Consider the following 20364-nt stretch of genomic DNA (forward strand, 5'->3'; position numbering starts at 1 on the left):
GCGTCAGAGGTCCACTGAGAGAGAGAGCTGAGAAGGGACACTAAGAAGATACTGCAGCCCAGAGGGCTGGGGCTCCATGCATGGCTACAAGGGGGAACCCCAAAGTTACAAAATATGAGAAGGGGAAGCCCCACTGTAGTCCACGCCTGTCCTGTAGAAAGGACCCGGCAGATGCTTCTCATCTGCCCTGTGTGCAAGGAGAAGGTTCAGCTACCAAAGACTAAAACCAGCAGGCAACAAGCATGCTGGTGCTCGTGTGGTTAAACTTCACACAGTTGCCAGGGTCTTGTCCTACTGAAGATATGCTACGGGGCTCTCAAGCTGTGGCAACACGCCCTCCCACTCCCTCCGCCCCAGAGCGTGAAAAAGTTGCTTGCTGGTCATTTACCACCATTTGGGTTCTGGGGCTCTAACACTGTAAGGCTTAGCAGCAAGCACCCTTACCTGCTGAGCCAGCCTCTGGCTCCTGGGTTTGGAGTAGAGGCTTAGATGTAAAGAGATGCCTACGTGCAGCGCTCCGTGCAGGCAGCGGCTACAGCTGCCAACTGACAGGGAGGCACTGTATCGGTGTCCTGATCTATGAGAGACACAGCTGTTGATGGCGGAAGTTCCATAACACCATGAGTTCTGGGTGAAGACCAAGCGGACCCTTGTTACAATCTTTACAGAGGAAATCTACAACCCCAGGATAGACAACCGTTACATTCCTGGAAAATTCACCACCAGCCAATGTCAGGTAAAAACCACAAATTCTCAGCTTAGACCATTAAAAACAGGTTTATCACTCCAATGAATGTCAGGTTGGGCAATGAAAGGTCACACAGACTGGCCCTGGGGCATTCCCACAGGCTCCAGGAAGCCGCTGCTGCGTGCTTGGCCAGTGTGCTCACCTACCAGGGTGCTAACCAAGTCTCCACTCACAAGTCATTTCAAGGCTGGAGTTGATTAAATGCAACAAACCAATCACGCAGTGCCAGGAAAATTTGCAAGATAATTTCAAAAAGTTTATTGCACCAAATGTCACAGAAAAAAATGGATTAAAATAATACATGAATGTTGCTTTAAGGAAAAAAAAAATTCCACACTGACAGGGGTATCCATTCAACTGATTTAAAAAACAGTCCTATAAATTTCTCTTAATGAAAGTTCAATAATAATTTATCCCAGAATTTTTCCTTTTTAAAACACTGAAATTTAAACATAATGCAAACACACGTTCCAGATGTTCAACAAATTTTAACATTTTAAAAATTAACATTCAGAGGGGCTGCTTTAAGTAAAACTTGTATTAAAATGTCCTTTCCGCCAAGCACAATAAAAAAAAAAAATCAAACCATTTCACATTGACTAAGAGACGCTATGGACCTTTTTGATTTCATGATGAAGTCCGTGTGAACACAATCCCAAGTGTGTACTGATGGAGAAAAACCCCAGACATCTGAAAGAATTTGAGGGTCATTTTATATTCCTTATGTACATCCAACTAACCAAGAACCTAGAAAGCTACAGACTAGTTTATTAAATCCGAAGACCTGATTTTTAAAAGCCCAGACAACAATTTAAGATCATTTAGCAAGTGGGGAATTTCCTCCCTCCAAAAAAGTGAATTCTGAAAAACACGGTTAAGTTAAAAAGTTGTGATGTGTAAACAGCAACTCTGTGAGATGTGAGAGGATGAGCTCCTGTCCGTAAAAAACAGCACACTTCTGAAACATGGGCTGAAGCTGTACAAACACCATGTAACACTGATGAAACAAGATACTTTGGAATTATGAAAGAGTTTGGAAGCTACATTTTCAATTTTCATTGTCATCTTTTAAAACATACACAACTGCCTATACATTCATATCACTTATCGACTTATCGCATATAAACAGCAACATGCTAGAAAGAGGTCATCACAGGAACACTGACATACTTCTGCCCCGATCGTCCTGCCTCACTTGCGGCTCAGTCCCACAAGCAGTGACACAGCAGGTTAAGACTTCCGAGCCGAAGAGACCCGAAGGGCAGGTGGAATCCTGTCAACTGAGGTAGATTTATTTCAACGTTTAAAAAAAAAAAAGTTTTTTATTTTTATTTTTTCCCTTGAGTTGGGTCTAGGAGAAGGTGGGGTCCCTTTTGGACTCTCCAGCTATGACGAAACGAAGCCATCTGTGATGCAGGGTGTGGCGTGTCTCCATGAGATACTCCGTTGCTGCTGCACTTCTGAGAACAGGCTGACGTTTAAGACAAAATGTGGCCGCTCCACACCTTGGGGGCCAGGAGAGGAGCAGCGTGTCCTTCTCTGCAGCAGCAAGAGAGGCCATGAAGGGCGCTGAGATAACCCCACGTGACCGCCCAGCTTTTCTGAAATTTGGAACGTTAGAGTAAGAGGCAGGTTGTTTTGTAGGATCTGAAGGCCCAGGCTAAATTTTTATGCATGAGGCTGAGAAGTAACTTGCCGACAGCGCAGCTCCTCAGGTCTGGCTGTCAACATGAGAACTGAGCGATCGATCGTGTACTGAGTTCTTCTCTCCAGAACCTCAGAAGATGGTGGTGAGGCAGTATCCACGTGTAAACAAGAGAGAAGCCGGGAGAAAGGAGGGGAGCGGGAGCGGGGAGCACTGTGAGCTGGCGAGGGTGGAAGGCTGACCTCTGCTTTGACGGTTCCTCCACAGCGAGGAAAAACACTGGGAGAGCTGAGACCAGGTGGGATTCCCAGCAAAGGATGACATCGTAGAGCCAGTAAATGGGAATCAAGTCACTCAAATACCAACTCACAGAACATGGAAAGATTTCAAAGAACGAAACACAAAATATGCAAATTAAAGATCTTAAGTGCCTTGAGGCCCCTTTTGCAAATCACAGAAGGTAAACAGAGGAGTGGGGGCAGGAAGGGAAGGGAGAGGGGGAGAGAGGTAGCGTCCAGCTCCGGCCTACTGAGAGATGACGTAGGCATTTGTCCACAGGAGCACACGCTCTCAACGAATAGACAAATGTCACAAGGATCAGGATTTTATCAGATATAAACTAGGAAGTCGTCTGAGCCCCTGGACACTATCCCACATTCTCAAGCACCAAAGGCCAGGCCTAAGGACCTGACAGGGTTTAACTTGACCTGACTGGCTCCTGGCTTTTAAACATCAGATTTTGTTTTTAAAGTCCTGGACACAGACTGTTTTATGCTCAGTAGTCTAAGGTTCTTTGGGTTTTTATAGTTCACCATGGGCAAGGTTTATACATCGTCAGTTTCTGGAAAGATGTTTTAAAAAGTGCAGAGCTGATCGTGTAAAAACAGACCGCGCATGGATCGCTTCTACATGTCCAAACTGCCTGCGTCCTTCCTCCGAGCCGCTGCAGGGCTCACTTCCCAGTGGGCAGATGCACTTTTCAGCGCAGGCAGGCATCTGCAAGGGCTCGCAGGAGGAAAGAGGCTCAGGCTGGGAGGGCTCAGCCAGAGGAGCTCGCCTGAGCTCACGGGAGCAACTTTGGTAGAAGGTCTTTCTGGAGAAGGCTGCGGACGCTAAAGCTGAAGATGATTACCCAGTGTTAGACTGCATGGGCCAATGCGGACCGCTGCACCTGATATGAGCACCGGGTGCTACACAGAGTCATTCATGGGCTTTATTGCACCAGCGGTCCCTCAGATCTGTGTGTGGCTGCACTGGAGCCACAGCAAACTGAGTGACAATGCACTCTCTCCTTCCACATCCTGTGTAACTCAGCACAGCGCAGACAGCCTGCGGCACAATGTGGCTTTCTTCACGGCACCATCTGTAAGAGAGCTCCGACCTAGAATCCTGCTTGTTCTTAGAGTGATACTTCGTGCTCTCTCATGCGTACACAGGAAACATTTTCCTGACGGAATGCTCTATTCGCTGGCCCTCAATATTCTGCCCAACAGCACCAGAGTCGTCGGCTTAGTCTGACTGTAGTGCTGACGTTTTCCTCCCACCAGGAAGGTCACTTTCTCCCGATGAGAGAGCCATTCCGTCGTGGCTCCCACACCTTTGCTGTCACCGAGAGCTCACTCTTCTGACTCGGTTTCCAAGAACGGTCCCACGGTCGGCTATAAGAGGATCTGAGCCACGTAGGGAGAATGAGTACTGGCGATGGCGGTCAGCAGAGGCAGGTCGTTAGATTCAATCCTGAGTGGTGAAAAATTCAAGGACAGTATTATACAGCTGCATCATTTCATAGGAAAGAATCCCTTCTAGGCACCAGCCTACAAGTCCAGGTCAGCTTTTAAAACTCACGAGAACGTAAAACCGTCCAGCAACATGGCTTGGCTGGTAAAAGCACTCACTTTCAAGGCTGATGACCCAGGTTTCATCCCTAGGACCTACGTGATGGAGAGCACTGACTTCTGTCCTGACCCCACCCCCAACACACACCCTGCTACATGCAAGCTCCTACACACATATGCCCATAGATTAAATCAACAAAAAAGGAGTAAAAGAGATGAGAGAACAAAAAGCCCTCCCAGGAGACACTGCTTCAAAAGGAAGTGGTGCTGGAGAGAGGGTAGAAGGCTGGTCTTCCCACAGCAGGGACATCCAGCCCTTTATTCCTTGCATGGCCATGTCACGATGTGTGTTCGTCAGCATCCTTCCTCTTGAAGGCACACTGCTTTTGAACCTATACTCAGATCAGTAGGGAAATGACAAGGCAGGTTCTTCACACACAGTTCTGTGACTTACTGAGGAACAGAGCTCAGTGTTCTGTGAACGGAAACTAGGGGAGGTGCCATCGCGTCAGACGGATACGGGGTGGCTGCCTGTTACAGCACACGGGGCGCGATATGGTTTATGGCAAAGGGCTGTCATGTGTTGTGGGATGGAAGGACGTGAGACTTCCAGACTGTGGAATAGTTCTAACTGTTTCTTTCAAAATTAAAACTTTTTCTAAGACTATGAATGGCCCTTTGTCCCAGTCAGAGAGTAGGACTGAGTCCTATAGCCATAGGACCAGACCTAATGGGAAATCTGAGGCAGGGTAGGAAGGGAAAACAGTCGAAGTACCTTGCAAGGTAAGAGTGAAAGCTCAATCCTCCAAATGGGAATTACCAAAAACATATGACGGGAGTGTGGTGGGGGTAAGAACGGTCCCCACAGGCTCGTATATTTGATGCCTGTCACAAGAGAGTGGCACCCCTTGAAAAGATGGGAAGGACTAGGAGGAGTTGCCTTGAGAACCCACGCCAGGCCCAGTCTCTCTGTCCACGGATCAGGATGTAGAACTCTCCGTTACTGATCCAGCACCCCGCCTGCCTGTGTACCACGTGCTCCCTGCCATGGTAACAGACTAAACCTCTGGAACTGTGAGTGAGTCCTCTTAAATATTTCCTTTATAGGAGTCGCCTTGGTCATGGTGTTCACTCACAGTGACAGCTTTTTCTATTGTCTTAGTCACTGATCTGTCACATTGACCTGTCAAAGACAGAAAATCTGACAAAGACTCAAGGCCTAACTCTTAAACCAATGCTGTCAGAACTGAAGATGGCTCAGCAGTGAGAGTCCACACGGCTGTTCCAGTGGCTGAGTTCAGTGCCAGCACCCAGGTCAGGAGTCTCATAAGAGCCTGGAACTCTAGCTTCAGGGAACCAAGTATCCCTTTCTTCTAGCCTCCGAGTGCACCTGCATACATGTGGCGTGCAAGTGTACATGCATATAAAATAAAAACATTTAATGATAATGATGATGATGATGATATATTACTTTGGGAGTCAGGCATGGTGGCACATGCTTGTAATCCTAGCAGTAAAGAGACTGAAGCCAGAGGATCCTGAATTTAAAGCCAGCAATCATAAGACTACAAAATGATATTCCATCTTCAAAACAAACAAATCATCCAAAAAGCAAAACTAAATAAATAAAACAAAACTTTACCAGGCCTAGTAGAAAATTAAGGGTGACATTATAGACACAGCATATTTTTATTCCAAATTAGGAGAATCACCATCAGTGATATGGTGGAAAAATTCTTTATAGGTAGAGTCTTTTCTGTTACTTCTCTACCGGAAATGAAAATGAAGAAGTCAGAATTTCTTGTAGGGAAAGTGGGGCCAGTGCTCTCGGAAGATGGTAGACATCCTTAGCAAAGAGCAAGTCTAATCCTGGGTGCGGTGAACCCAGGAGGTACGCAGGAAGTGCCTCTCACCTCCTCCACAATGTGAGACAAGCTGCCGCTGACCCTGACCAGCTTGTGATTTTTTGCATCACGACTGTGTCACTAGAGATGAAGAGGCAGTGAGATCAAATGTTGCTGCAGCCGACATCCTGCAGCTCTCTGGGGAGCAGCATGGGCACACCTCTGAGTGAGGTTACTGATCCGGTAGGTATAGAATGGCACAGGCCAGTAAGCGTGTGTGTGTGTGTGTGTGTGTGTGTGTGTGTGTGGTCGGCCGTGCACAGAACTCACCCCAGCACCACACTCAGTTCTTTCACGTGCACACGCGTGTGTCCCCGGAGATACTCGGAAAGCATTTTGCTCTTAAGGTACATCTCCTGTAGTCTGTCTTCCAGATGCATGACGCACTGCAACCAATAGCATTGACAATGAGGGCTGCGTCTTCAGCATCTGCCAGGAACTTTAAGAGCTGGGCTTTTCCTTATCCATTTCTACACACACAGCTGTAACCGCTTCCTTTCAAATAAACCCCCAGAACCACCAGCTTACGTTTTTCATAAAATGGTTATTAACATTTGCATATAATATCATTCTAGTATGTTTTAAAAAAGAGAACCTTTTACAGAGTTGAAATTTTCCCTAAGCATGAACAACCCGTCTTTCTGGCTTTTAAATAGTTAACTTTGTTCTTGGAACCGATGAGGGAGTGAGGACCATCATCATCTTGGCTCTCTGGAGAGAAACACTCTTCCTATGTATCAGAACCCTACAGAACAGCGAGTTCTGGGTTGCAGAAGTGGATTTATTTTTGTACTTGTCTTTACATCTTTGTTCACAAGATTTCTTGTTGAGAAACCAATAATCTCGTATTTAAGAAATCCTTACTAGGCCATTTTCATGGCTAGTGCTTTAGAAAAATGTTACCTTACTACTATTTACTTAACCATAGGGCACTCTACATTGGGGCTATAATTTTGTAAAGAATGTTTTAGCTCTTGTGTTCTTTCTGGACCTCAGACGTTTCTGGCATAATACATTCCTAGAAGCAGAGTGATGGGAACAAGGTCACTTCAGACTTGCATTTTGCTTTTTAGAGGATCCTTTAATTAGGCCTTTAATAACAAAAGGAGAGAACAATTATCTTGGGGACATCTTTTCACTTGGAACTGTGTTTAGCTCCAGTCGTCAGGGAACCACAGCCCTCCATTTGCGTCTCCAGCCAGCAGCAAAGGCTTTTGCATTTGGCAGGCAGTCGCCCCAGTGTCTCTGGGAGATGACACCTGACAGCGTTGGCAAGACAATTCCATCATCCACAATTTCCTTCTAGACCATTAGGCCTCCTATTTTCAGGGTAAAAAGATGAACAGATGCATTCGAAGACATTAACCCTGTTCATCTGGGCTGATCAATGATGGGGGAGAAGTGTCTGTGAGACACAGGGGCTTTTGAGTCTGTCACTGGCGAGCATCTTAGGTGCAGGATGCTCAGGATGAACCACAGCTGTAAGTACTACTCAAGGCAGGGGGATGGCACCAATCTCAGAGGTAAACAGCAGAGAGATTTCCTACCAAGTTTTGGCTCATTGTGAAGGGAAATACATAGTATTTAAATAAGAGTTACAAGATAGCAAGAAACATTCAAATCAGACTGAATTCTTTATGTCTTAAAGTGGTTTTTATGTGTGATGTTTTCAGTCTGCAGTAACAATGTATGATGCATGCTGGGTCTAGAAATATATGTTAAATGTGGGAAAAACACATTTACAAAAAAGTGGCTTTTTAAAGCTTCATACTCAAATAGAATTACATTGAGTGGTTACCCCTCTTTGTTGAATCTTTCTCCTGAGAGGAATAGCATTTAACTTCTAAAATTTTAGTTATTTCCTTCCATATACAAGTCCCAAGTGTATTTTCTCAAAAGCAACACTTAGACGGAATTCTCTTGGATCTTGGTTCTGCCAGGTTAAGTAGGTCATTCGTGTCTTATTATGTGGTTATATATACTTCCACCAGATGAAGCAGAAAGATTTTTCTATAATGTATTGCTTTGATAGTTAAGATGTCAGACAATGGGAACAATGTCTTGAGAGAATCCAATGTAGGCATCTGTAAAGACAGCAGCAAGCCGCCATGGGCTCTAATATCTCCTCCTTCCCTTACAGAAAAGGAAACCCAAGCCTCAAAGGACGGGCAAATCAGTCTGCTTCTAGGAGAAAAGAAGAAGCCTGCTTCTCCTGCTAACCCCGGAAGAGACATCCTGCAAGAGCATGCTTCAGTTACGAGCCAAATAAAGATTTTTATGGAAGATGTTGCCAGTTGTTACACCATCAATATTGTCTATCACATACCAGTAATGACTGTTTATTGATGGATTGGAATACCTACCACCATTCCAAGTCCTTCGCTTGAATTAACTTGTTTTCCTAAGCATATAAAACAGATTTTTTTCTTCCCCAAGATAGGGTTTCTCTGTGTAGCCCTTGCAGTCCTGGAACTCACTCTGTAGACCAGGCTAGCCTTGAACTCACAAAGATCCGCCTGCCTCTGCCTCCTTAGTGCTGGTATTAAAGGTGTGTGCCACCACCGCCCAGCCTGAAGCAGGTTCTACTTTTCCTCTAGATGTACAGAGAGGAACATGCGCCTCTGAGAGGTTACAAGGCTCACACACAGAACTCAGAAATGGTTCTCATGCCCAGTCACTGACTGTGAAACGACATACACGGTGGCTTCTGCAGCCTCCTGCACCGGAGTGGCACTTGGCCAGTCTGAAAAGCACTGTCTCCTCTCTGGTTTGTGGAGCAATCTCACAACAGGCTCAAACTATCTTCACGCTGCAAACAAGGAACCCGGGCTTCAAGGATTCGCCATCGTCCACCACACAAGGAGTAGTGGCCACATGTCCCAGGGATGTTTCAAGGTTTTCCTCTCCTTCTACACTGCCCCAGCTTTCACAACCATCCCTCAGAATACCGACATCAGAGTCCTGACCGTGTGTGCAAAGAGCTGCAACTGAGGACCTGGCTGTAAGAAGAAGACAGACAGACGACCAGCATGTATTATTTGATGCTTCCTGTCGGGCTGTTAAACAGTTCTGTGCTCTCTCCAGAGACCAGGAGGGGGACAGGAATTTGAACTAAGGCTTGGCTGCAAATAGCCACCCTGAACAGAAGGGAAGGAAGCAGAAAAGGCAGGCACTTCCGCGTCGTGTGTGTCCCTAAGGCCACACAGCGAGGCTGCTCAGCTATGTGCCTTCCGTCTCTCTCCTTGCCCAGCCTTCCTTGCTCACTTTCTGAATACACTTCCTCTATACCGCTCTCTGCACTCAACACGAATCGGGAGTTTGCTAGTCCACTGACTAGGGGAGAGCTGGTAACCCTTTCCTAGGACTTTCTAGGCTGTTCTTAGTTTCTAGTTAAAATGTCACAAAAGTGATCCTAAAAATCCCACTTGGAAAGGAACAACCGAACACCATGTGGTAAGTTATTACAAAGTCCTTTCAAATGTGAACCGAGTCCATTCACCCCTAATGGACTGTGAGGATGCTCACAGAAAAAACCGCCCTGCCTTGGATCATCTACAAGTTCTCCAATGAAGACACTGCCCTCTGCGCCAGCAAAGCTCCTCCCTGTCTGAGGCTTTGAACTGCATGTTCCATTTTTCTTTAATACAGACCTTCAGTACATTAAAAACAAGTGTCTGAATTTGTGATATTTATAATCAAAGCAATGAATAAAAGTTATCTTTTAATCACATATTTTTTTGATGATGAAAGGCCAAATACTTACAAAGTCGGCAGGAAGGTGCAGCTTATAGAGCTGTAGAATGGACTGAAGTAAACAGGACACTTGGTTGGAGACCAAGACATCCTGGCCCAGCTTCATGGTGTCCATCACCTTCCTCTGACTCGTGGCCACCTGGACGGTCCATTTCTCCGTGTCGGCGATGATACAGACGGCTTCGGCTATGGGCTCGTCAAGCACTGGATGCTGAAAGAGATGCAGTGGGTCAGGGTTCCCCAGCTCAGGACGGATGGAGTGTTCAGTGCGGCATCAGAAGACGAAGGTGTGGACTGCAGAAGTGTGGAGCTTCGCCGGTCCCCAGAAAGGGGTGCCACTGAACCAGCTTGAGACTAGTTAGAACGTCTGAGATGGCTCAGAGGGCTAAGTTCAGTCCCTGGGATCCACACGGAAGGACAGACAGACTGTCTCAAATTGTCCTCTCATCTCCAAATGTGCTGTGGTCTATGTGGACATGCCCCCACACACATAATACACACCAAGTTAGTTAATAAAGACTTCTAAAAGCTGGTTAAAATGGCATTCTTCTTAAAATCATTTTGATAAAAACCAGAAGGTACTAAGGAGTTCATAGATAAACAAAAGGACTTTGCTTTCTCCATGTTTCCAATCAGTATGAAAGACTGTACTCCCATTCAGAATGAGGAAAACCAGAATAAGCTAGAGGATCCCATTGACATTTTTCCAGTAACAAGGTCAAGATAACATTATACCCTCCCTAAGCTGTACCAGCAATTGCTGGGGAGAGATGACCCATCAGTCCAGCCTGTGTCCCGCACAACCCAATGCTGCCACTTTTACAGGCCATCAGCTCCTCAATTTGTATACCGGGATGGTTGACAAACCTAGCTTTTGGGAACTGCCAAGACCGAGGCTTATACCCTAAAACTTCAATAACAATGCCATCCCCACATGTTGGAGGGGAAGAATGGTGTGGACATAAGGCTGGTACAACATGTTGCTGGGCTCCTACTCTCGGGCTCCAGTGGGATAGTACATATGCTTATCACATAAAAGGCATTCAAGCGTGTTCCAACACTGCCTCGGTGTAACTCTCCTCTGGCCTGTTTCAATCACTGTAGAGACGGAGCCAGCCAGGCTACCTGAGAGGCTACCACCAGACTGCTAGTGCATCCAACAGAGTCAGCAGACAGAGACTCAGGGCACACAGCGTTATACGGCTATCTGCATGTATTCAGCAGTGTCTTGTTCCTGGAAACAGGGTCAGTATTAGTCACTGGAGACTGAAGAGTGGTCACATGATGAAGAGGAAGGGTCTCGTGATGCCGTATGAATGTGATCGCATGAAAGAACACACGCTCAAGACCAGCCTGGGCGACAAAGCGGGATCCCATCTTAAACTGAGAGGAAGGAGGGGCAGCAACAGCAGCAAGCACCGTGGACCGTGGGAAGATGAGGAAGGCCTCTGAGAACCACAAGACAACATGAGGACTATGGGCACAGGGAAGGAAGCGGGCACTCTGAGCAGAGCAAGGCGATCTGGAGTGGTGAAAAGCCCGGCTTCTGTGTGCTGTGGCTGTGGCTATAGTCACTGTGCCCACTAGGCTGATCCCCACATTCAGCCTGTGGCCACCAGCTCAACGGCTGGGCTGAGATCAGATTCGATGCGAAGGGACAAAAAGGTGCACCAAGTCAGAGTTCCAGAACCACATCATGTGATGAAGTGTGTGACCACAATGCAAGAGGAGGCTTGCAGCTTTTGTAGAGACACACATAAATGTTAAGTATCTCATTAAAAAGGAAATGGGAAAATGACTGAACTATGATACAACGTACACAAGAGACAGGTCTGAAAGACTTTAGCCTCCTTAAGAATAGGAACACAGGGAACTGTACGAATGGCTCAGAGGGTAAGGATACTCTCCCAGAGAACCTGGGTTCAATGCCAGCACCTACACTGTGCCTCACAGCCATCTGTAACTCCAGGTCCTTCTTACAGCCTCTGTAGGTAAAACTCCCATATCCATAAGGATAAATACATTTAAGAAAAAGTGAATGCGACAAGCTACAGGCACCGTGTCAAACACACCAGTCTTACTCTGTTATTTTAAAGAAAAATGATTCATGTTTCTCTTTACTCCAGAGGAAGGCATATTCATTCCCATCAATTCCAGTTCCAACCATAAACACACAATGTTCTACTCAGTTTTGTGAAGTCACCTATAATGAACATGCACTTCTTATGCGCCATGCACCAGGTGGCACACTAGGAATACATAGGAACCCCGATGGGGTTGCATCCGGGGCTACAGCCGCAGAAGCCAGAGCTGCTCCAAGTTACCAGTGTGTTTATCATCAACCTGAAGAGATGGAAAAGACCGAGGCTCCTCCAGAGCTGCTTGGTTTCTAACCTGTTGATTCTGAGGCGGCTGCTGACCTGGTGCCCTGAGTACTGCGCGCTACTTAAGTAATGCTTTCTTGTCTGATGGGACAGGTTGTTCCTTTGTAGTCTAGCTGGTTGGCTGCCCACATGAATTAATTAGCATTCATGAGCATGCACCACGGCCAGGCGCTCAGCAAAGCTCCTTATCTGAGCTACTGACTCCTGTGTGATATTTCTGGAGTCAATCTGTTGCTACTCTTAAAATTAAATGGAGCAGCCTGCTATAGCCAACTGTTATTTATAGACTGGTTTGCAAAATGCCTGAAACATAGATCACTATTTTGTTTTGTTTTTTTAAGCTAAAATATGATGTTAGTTTTGGTCCTGGTGACCTTACACAGCGAGAGATACCAGCCCTGCTCCCTGTGACATGACGGAGGGCAAATATGTGTGCAGGCTCCGCTCAGTCAAGTCTGGCAGGTGTTTTCAGGAACAAGAGTGTGCGGGACACCTGCACATCTTCCTAACCTCTGATAGCAATTTAAGGGTATCTACCTGTGAGCGATGCCTCTACTGCTTTACTCTTGAGGCACTTTCTTATTTCCTGTTTGTCTGTTGTTGTTTATTCGAGACAGGGTTTCTCTGTGTAGCCCTGGCTGTCCTCGAACTCACTCTGTAGACCAGGCTGGCCTCGAACTCACAGAGATCAGCCTGCCTCTGCCTCCTGAGTGCTGGGACTAAAAGCGTACACACCACCACTGCCCAACCCACATTTCCTGTTTTAACAGCTAACTTTTCCTGGGCACTGTACTTTAGTCGTGCGCCGGGCGCTGTGCTCAACACTTGATGTGGATTATAGAATTTTCAAATTCAAATGACATGGGCACAGTTTATTTTATAGAATGGAAATTTCCCCTAAAGGCCACAAAGGCTTTAGGAACCAAGCTATGATTCAAACCTAGGGTGCTTCTTCGGAGGCCCAACTTCTCACAGGCCAGCGGGAGGTCAAATTTAGGGGTACATCCATCTTGTATTTTGAGACACGTGCTCTCAAAAGGACCTTGTGAGCCTCAGCAATCTTCCTGCCTCCTGGAGACTGCAGAACTCCTCATGCTCACGTGGCAAGCACGTTCCTACTGAGCTATCACCCCAACCTGGAAAGCAAACTCGGAACCACTGCACCGTCCCGCGTCCTCCAATATCCCCCTCAGTGGGATGGTGCCGCTGCCCTCACTTGAAGGTCACAATGAGTAACGCCAGGAGACTCAGACCCCAGCCAGTGCTGCTGACGTCTCTCAGGCCCACCTCTGACCCCGGTTTAGTCACTAATGCTGCCGAGCTGGCAGTGCTCACTGGCAGACAGGATGCAGAAGAGAGACAAGGCTGCTTGAGGGTCACAGGATGCGAGCATTGCCGGCCTATGTATGCGTCCTCTGCCCACTCACAGTGAAAGGAAAGCAAAGCAGAGAAGAGCACATGTCGTTATAGTTGACAGGAAAAAGAAGCAAAGCTGAGCAACAAGTATTAGGAGGCACGGGTTCCAATGACAGACTGAAAAGGGGCACAACTTGAAACAGCCAGAGAGAACCTGAATCTCAGCGCATGAAAGTGAAGAAAGCCACGAAAAGGAATGGCAAAAAGCCTCTTTCAGAGGGACTAGTGGTAGGTTTTCTGTTCCCCGATACAACAAGGGTAACAAAGAGAGAAAAAAGACACCCTTGATGTTGAATATTCTAGAAAGAAATCCCCTCACGCTCCAAAGAAAACTGTAGCTACACAGTGTGCATTGACGAGGCCAGACTTTATCATCTCAGCCACGCATACGCGTAGAAAACAGATCAATAACCTCCATCAATTCAGAGTCTTTCTTTAAAAGGAATTAGGAGTTTTTAAAGCCTGGCAGGAAACTGAAACTATTTAGACTCCTCCAAACAGGTTGTGAAAGCGAGAGGCGCCAAGTGATTCCCCCTTCTCTCCCACAGGTCCTCAGCCTCCACATCGCCCTTGCAGCTACAACCTCCTCAGCTCTGACAGTCACTGTCCCTTAAGGAAGGACAATCACCAGGGTTCTTACAAATACCCTGTTTCCCACAGATCCCTGTAGATGGAAGTGAAATCCCTTCTACAGTAAAAGCAGAGCATTGTCATACACCAGAGTGTGAGTCTGAGCGGCAGTCTACATGCAAGTCCACCTCAAAATCAAACTCAGCAGCAGCATGGTGGCACACATGGGAGGCAGAGGCAGGGGGATCTCTGTGAGTTTAGGACAGCCTGATCTACAGAGTGAGTTCCAGGCCAGCCAAGGTGAGCCCCTGTAACTAACAAACAAAAGCAAAGACTCATGAACGTGTCAAGCGAGATTGGAAGCCCACTAATGTTAACTAGACATCTAATTATGAAGTTATTAGATTTTGAAGGTATTCTTATGAGCCCTTCAGAGTTTCCTATCAACACCATGCACACGGCTGCATTTGGAATATGCCCACATCACACGATGCAGCTTATTATACCTAATAACATTCAACTACAAGAGGACCTTATAATTTAAAGAAACACGAGCCGATAAGAGTGTAAAAATGCTATTTTTAAAAGGAAGACAATGAAACATGGAAAAGCTTTCAGAGGAAATGACAGTGCAGACATGGTTATTTTCTCAAATGTAGGAATTACAGAGCCAGACGGTTATAATGAAAAATCTATTATTCAGAAGTTAGAACTTGATGGCCCATAAAAATGCCAAAATTTCCTGAGTTGTGTCACGGGTAAGTCGGAGGTGATTATCAACTAGGAGGTTACTTTTCCACGGTGGTAAGAGAACCTGGGCCCATCTGGGCAAAGTGTGCAGCAGTTGATATACTCAATGTCACCCAAGACAACCCCACCAGCTCCCAGAGTCTCCCCGTGCCTCTGTCAGAAGCAGAACTCAGGCTTGGTGGAGAACAAGCGCAAGGAGTGAAACCCAAGTCCTTAGGAATCAAACCAACAGCATGACAGATAGCAAACACCCCAGGGCTCTGCACAGGCGATGCGAGCAGGAGGTAGCGATGCGTAAGGCAACAGGGTCCTTCCGGTCCCCAAGACCAAGATACCGTATGTTTCTAACTGCAAAACATCTATGCTTGCACATCTGCTGACTAGCAGCTCAATTAAAAACAGGTCCATCAGACTGACACAGTTTCCAGACACGCTCAGCTCCTGTCACGCTGTAGATAACAGAAAAGCACTCACCAGGAGCTACAGGCAATTTCCCAGTCATACCTGTAAATCTCTCTACAGCTTTCTCCTCCCAGCTATCAAAGTGAGCTCAATGGCAAAGCAGTTAAAAAACTGCGTTTTAGAAACTTGCAAGGTTTGAATAATAAACGAGCCGTACAAGCGTCTCTCTGGTCTTCCTTCTGAAGGCATGCCACCGTCACCCACCATTTGTGCCATTTATCTGTTTGCCAGGACAGCACATGGCCACTCACCCCTTCTTTGTTCCAGCCCCAGGAGGCTGACCTCTGTGGACAATGGAAAGGATCTATGTCGCAGCTGTGCCCTTTGCTGTGCCCTTGCTCTCTGGCCTCTTGCAGAAGAAACTAGAAGAAGCTGGAGGAGAGAACCAGCAGTCGGATGTCCCACCTTCCTTACTGTCCCCAGAAAGGCAGTTCCTCTTCCTGCTCCAAGACCCTGCAGTTCTGCTACGACCTGATTTCCCTCTGCTGAGTCTAGCCTGGTCATGCTCAGGGTCCCAGGACTCTTAACTACGTCTCACTGATTATTGTGTTTACTCTGTGTCTTACAAGCTGTATACGGAAGTTTCTGTTCTGCCTGGTCCTGCAGTCGTTCAGTCCCAAAGAAACATGCAGAGGCTTATATTCATTATAAACTGTTTCACCTATTATCTCAGGCTTATTATTAACTAGCTCTTACAACTTAAATTAACCCATAATTCTTGTCTATGTTTAGCCATGAGACTTGGTACCTTTTCCCAGTGCAGCATTCTCATCTGGCTTCCTCTGTGTCCGAGTCTTTCCTCTTCCCAGAATTCTCCTAGTCTGGTTGCCTCGCCTATACTTCCTGCCTGGCGACTGGCCAATTAGCGTTTTATCAAAACAATACGAGTGATGAATTGTTACAGGGTACAAGAGCATTATCCCACGGCAACAAGCAATCCTCTGCCCTGATGCTTTCAGTGTTACTGAAAAGCCCGCTGCTGGCCATCCAGCGGTTCTATTCCGGGGTCACTTACATGCACCGTGTGAACCAGATCAGCTGCCAGGCACTGCTTCAGCTTCTCATCGCTGCCGGTTCCATGCAGCACCAAATCCGGCATATACGTAGCGCAGTAACCCGCCAGAAGTGAGCGGCCAAAATTTCTAACGCTTGGTTTGCTGGTGCTCTGAGACCTGAGACGACATGAGAATGATTAAATACTTAGAAGCACTCACTTTTGTATTACAGTGGGAACAAAGCCTCTAATGATAGAGAAAATATCATAGTCTCCTATAGCCCGTATCAGAATCTAGAAGGAGATCATGAATGTGAGCAAAGAGGGGATTTTTTTGGAGGAAAGGAAGTATGTTAGTTAAAATGGAAGCCTGGAAAAAAATATATACTTTTTCCATGGCTCTTAAAAACTTTATTCTTAAGCCAGATGTCAGTGTAAGGTCAACTTATGCTACACAGTGAGACCTTGTCTAAAAAAACCAAGGGATCTGATCTTATTCCTCACACTGAGCACCATGATGTTCAGTATGTCAGTATCAGAAGCATGAAAGAGGAGGCTGCGGATCACGATGCCCAATGCAAGGGTTCATGAATCTGACCTCATCTGCGGAGGGAGGCATCCACCACAGTGGGGAAGAACAGAGGGAACTGTTCTTTTATTTGCAACTTTCAGTCACCACAGACCAAAGGACCAAGCTGAAGGAGTGCTAATGAGAGTATGAAGTGGCAGGGGAGCCTCATGGCGGGTGTGACACCAGGTAGAGCTCTCCCCTCCCTGCTACCGTGGCTGCTGTGACCCTTCACGCCCCCCAAATGTCAAGAGCTACAAAGACAACCAGTCACCAGTCCTCTGTCCAAGAACACAGCTCCACCGAGACTGTGAGCATCCTTGGAGACCACACAGGCTGGGACCCCCTGGAAAGTAACTGGCGACCCCTCTAATATTTAAGAGAAAACATGTATGGCGTGTAAAGCGGTCATTGACAGCTACCGTGGTCATAGAGTCAGGCTGGGGACAGACACTAGTTACCCGGGCAGTGTTACCTTGGCAGAGGCAGCTCCACTTCCAAGGACCCTTCAGTCCTGTCACAACTGTGACCTAGGTCTAGCAGAGCTAATGCGCACGCCTCATCGTCACTGTCTCCGAGAGCACTATCCAAGCTTTCATTCCTGGGAATGTCTCCTTGCATTCTGAAGTGGGCCTTACCACTGGCATCCCCACAGGGGACATGTGAAGCACCCAGCAGGCCACCCTGCTGTCTACATGTGTTTACAGGCTGTGATGAAGGTCTTTTCCTGCCTTTTAATTGCACATCTCCAGTGTGTTCCAGTGGTTTCTGGCCACTGGCTGCTGCACAGCTAGAAGGTTCGAGGGGGCCTTGAGCTTGGCCAAGCTGTCCCACAGCACCTGCCACGATGTTGGCCTGGAGGTGTCTGTCCTCAGGGACACCTTCTCCCCCTGAGAACTGGTCCTGAGGAAGGGCGATGTCCCTTTGAAAGTCAGCTTTGGAGGAACACCTAGAGCCCTGCTGGTCTTGAGCCAGGCCGGTGTCCATGTTAGGCCTGGCAGAGGCACTAGTCCCATGGAATGGTCCACAGGTCTTTAGCCGCTCCTCCATTTTTTTGGTGCGGCTTTCAAAGTCGGACTCTGGAGAGACGGAGCTTCCAATGTGGAAAGTGACCTTTTCAACAGAAGGCTCCTCCTGGGGACGTCTGTCAGGGCAGGGCCAGGCTGGCGATCTATCAGTTGCTTTCTGTAGCATCTCCCCGTGCAGCTCCTCATGGACAGCTCTACAATCCATCCTTATTCTTACTCTGGGAACCTCACAGCTGGGAGTTCTTGAAGAGACATCTTGGGGTGCCTCTTGATCATCCTGGCTGTCCTCATAGAATACACCTTGAGGTGTCCAGGAACTGTCAGGTTCTGCCTCTCGGAATCCCACGCTACTGGCCTCAGAACTCTGCTCTGGCCTCTTGCACTTGTTTTTCTCAGGACTGTGACCCAGTTCATGAGTATGCGCGCCCTCTAGGGTCTCGGCGACTCCTGTAGGTTCCGGGCTCCTCCTCTCTGTGGTCACGACCGGCGGTAGGACCGGCGGCACAAGGGCAGGCTCGTCTCTCACCGTGACGACCACGTACTCAGACTCTTCCACCTCTCCCTTTTCCAAGGCAGTTACAATCTTGCTCCCATTTATAACCTGGTCATCCTCACTAGGAGTCCCATTCCAGGTCAGCTGATTCTCTTGTAGTTCCGAACAGCGGAGAAAGTAGGTCAGAACATAGAGGATGCGCTGGACCAAATCCTTCTGCTTTCCAATCACCACTGTGCGGGTCAGTCTCACCGGAGAGCCTATCGCTCCATAAAGGTCACCTACAGGGCAAAGACGGACAGAAGACAAAGTCCTCTGGTGTTAGCATATATGGAATATCCGCCCTCTACAAGAACAAAACTAGTTACTTGATTCTCCGCCTCCAGTCACTTCTTGAGGCACCAGATAATGAAGTTCCCAGGAATGACCATGTTCCAGCTGCCCTGACACTGAGAGCAGATCTGGAAGGCTGGACAGTTTGCAGCCTAGCAGAGCACAGCAGCGGTGCTGCTGGACACACAAGCCATGCACTGGGCGCAGCTGGTTGCATGCTGGCCCAGGGAAGGCTGAAGCTACTGTTCTGCATAAATGTCCAGATCCACTACATAGATATCTTGCAAGTTATAAGAATTTCTTAGGAGAATACAGTGGGGAGTGTGTCCTGGGAAGGACCGGAGAGAGGGCTCAAAGGTTAGGAGCATATGCTGTGCTGAGGATCTAAGCTCAATCCCCAGTACCCATATCCTCACTGGGCAAGGAGTCTCACAACAGTCTGTGACCCCGGACAGGCCACCTTTCAATCTCCTCAGAACTCACATGCACACACCCACACACAGAGGAACAAGTACAAACACATAAATAAAAACAAAAAAGAATCTGAGAATGGTGAGTCTTAGGGTAAAATGTAAGTTCAAGAATTTAATTACTTTAAAGTGATATAAAGTAAATCAGATAAAATTAGTTAACGGGGTAGTGTGTGTAGGATTCTCTTAGTACATGGATTTGCTCTAAGTAGACTCAGTTTGATTTTTAAGAAAAATTACCCACTTGTGAACAATAATCTGTAAATTTTCTTTATTTCATACCATATGAAAAGCCTAGAGGACACAAAACCTGTTTCCTTCGCTATATTCTGGTAAGTGGGTTAAAATGGGCTGGTGAGCCAGTTTGGGGTTCACTGCAAAGAGTGGAAGAAGACAGGAGCCCTTCAACAGAGCTCACTGCCAGCACATTCTACTGTAGAGCACACTGATACGAGGATTGAGAAAGGGAATAATGCAACAGGAAGGATTACGTGGGGAGGGGAAGGGCAGGATAGGAGGGAGTATGGGAAAGATAACTAAAGATCTTTCAAAGAAGTAAAATGGAAACCAAATACTGTAGGAACTTAACACACCTTAAAATGTAGCTACCTCTAACAGGGCAACAATGTTCCTATTAGATACTACAAGCTATCAAATAAAAATCAGAGCCAGGGATAGGTTATTTCTTTAGGAGTTGTTGGCTGATGAGATCCCACAGACCCCCAACATGACAGGCTGTTGCAAATGCTCTTAGTTACACTCCAGAGTCTCACGGTAAGACCCTATTGCTGAAGACACCACATAGAGAAATCAAGCAGGTGCCCACCTGGAGGCTACACCCTACTGGCTAGCCTTCATAGTGCTGAAAGGTGTTATGTATGCTACCGGAGGGGAAGTGATCACCAATCATATCCAGCTGTGAGCTAGAATAATGACTGATTTGGTAAAATATGCCCAACTGGTGCAATAGTGGCAAAAACTTCATGGGAGTAACTAATCACTTTTGGCTTG

The 20364-nt window shown here is 47.0% G+C and overlaps 2 protein-coding genes across 6 annotated transcripts in view; one reads left to right on the plus strand and one right to left on the minus strand.

Moving 5' to 3' along the window:
• The window catches only part of Spmip2 (sperm microtubule inner protein 2), a 47378-nt gene extending 45057 nt beyond the window's left edge, over nucleotides 1–2321 (plus strand). The window contains exon 5 of the mRNA XM_075950692.1: nucleotides 2166–2321. Coding sequence (XP_075806807.1) covers nucleotides 2166–2321 — 156 coding nt within the window. The remainder of the gene's footprint in view (nucleotides 1–2165) is intronic.
• The window catches only part of Fnip2 (folliculin interacting protein 2), a 93358-nt gene continuing 73985 nt past the window's right edge, over nucleotides 992–20364 (minus strand). For 4 of the 5 annotated variants that reach the window (XM_075951011.1, XM_075951012.1, XM_075951013.1 and 1 more), the window contains 5 exons: nucleotides 17505–18831; nucleotides 16483–16639; nucleotides 9896–10096; nucleotides 6403–6518; nucleotides 992–4130 (listed from right to left, as the gene is read on the minus strand). In XM_075951011.1, coding sequence (XP_075807126.1) covers nucleotides 4052–4130; nucleotides 6403–6518; nucleotides 9896–10096; nucleotides 16483–16639; nucleotides 17505–18831 — 1880 coding nt within the window. In that variant the 3' untranslated portion in view covers nucleotides 992–4051. The remainder of the gene's footprint in view (nucleotides 4131–6402; nucleotides 6519–9895; nucleotides 10097–16482; nucleotides 16640–17504; nucleotides 18832–20364) is intronic. The other variant, XM_075951014.1, reaches the window with a different exon arrangement.

This window comes from Microtus pennsylvanicus, chromosome 16 (genome assembly GCF_037038515.1).
Source record: "Microtus pennsylvanicus isolate mMicPen1 chromosome 16, mMicPen1.hap1, whole genome shotgun sequence".
Classification (NCBI taxonomy): domain Eukaryota; kingdom Metazoa; phylum Chordata; class Mammalia; order Rodentia; family Cricetidae; genus Microtus; species Microtus pennsylvanicus.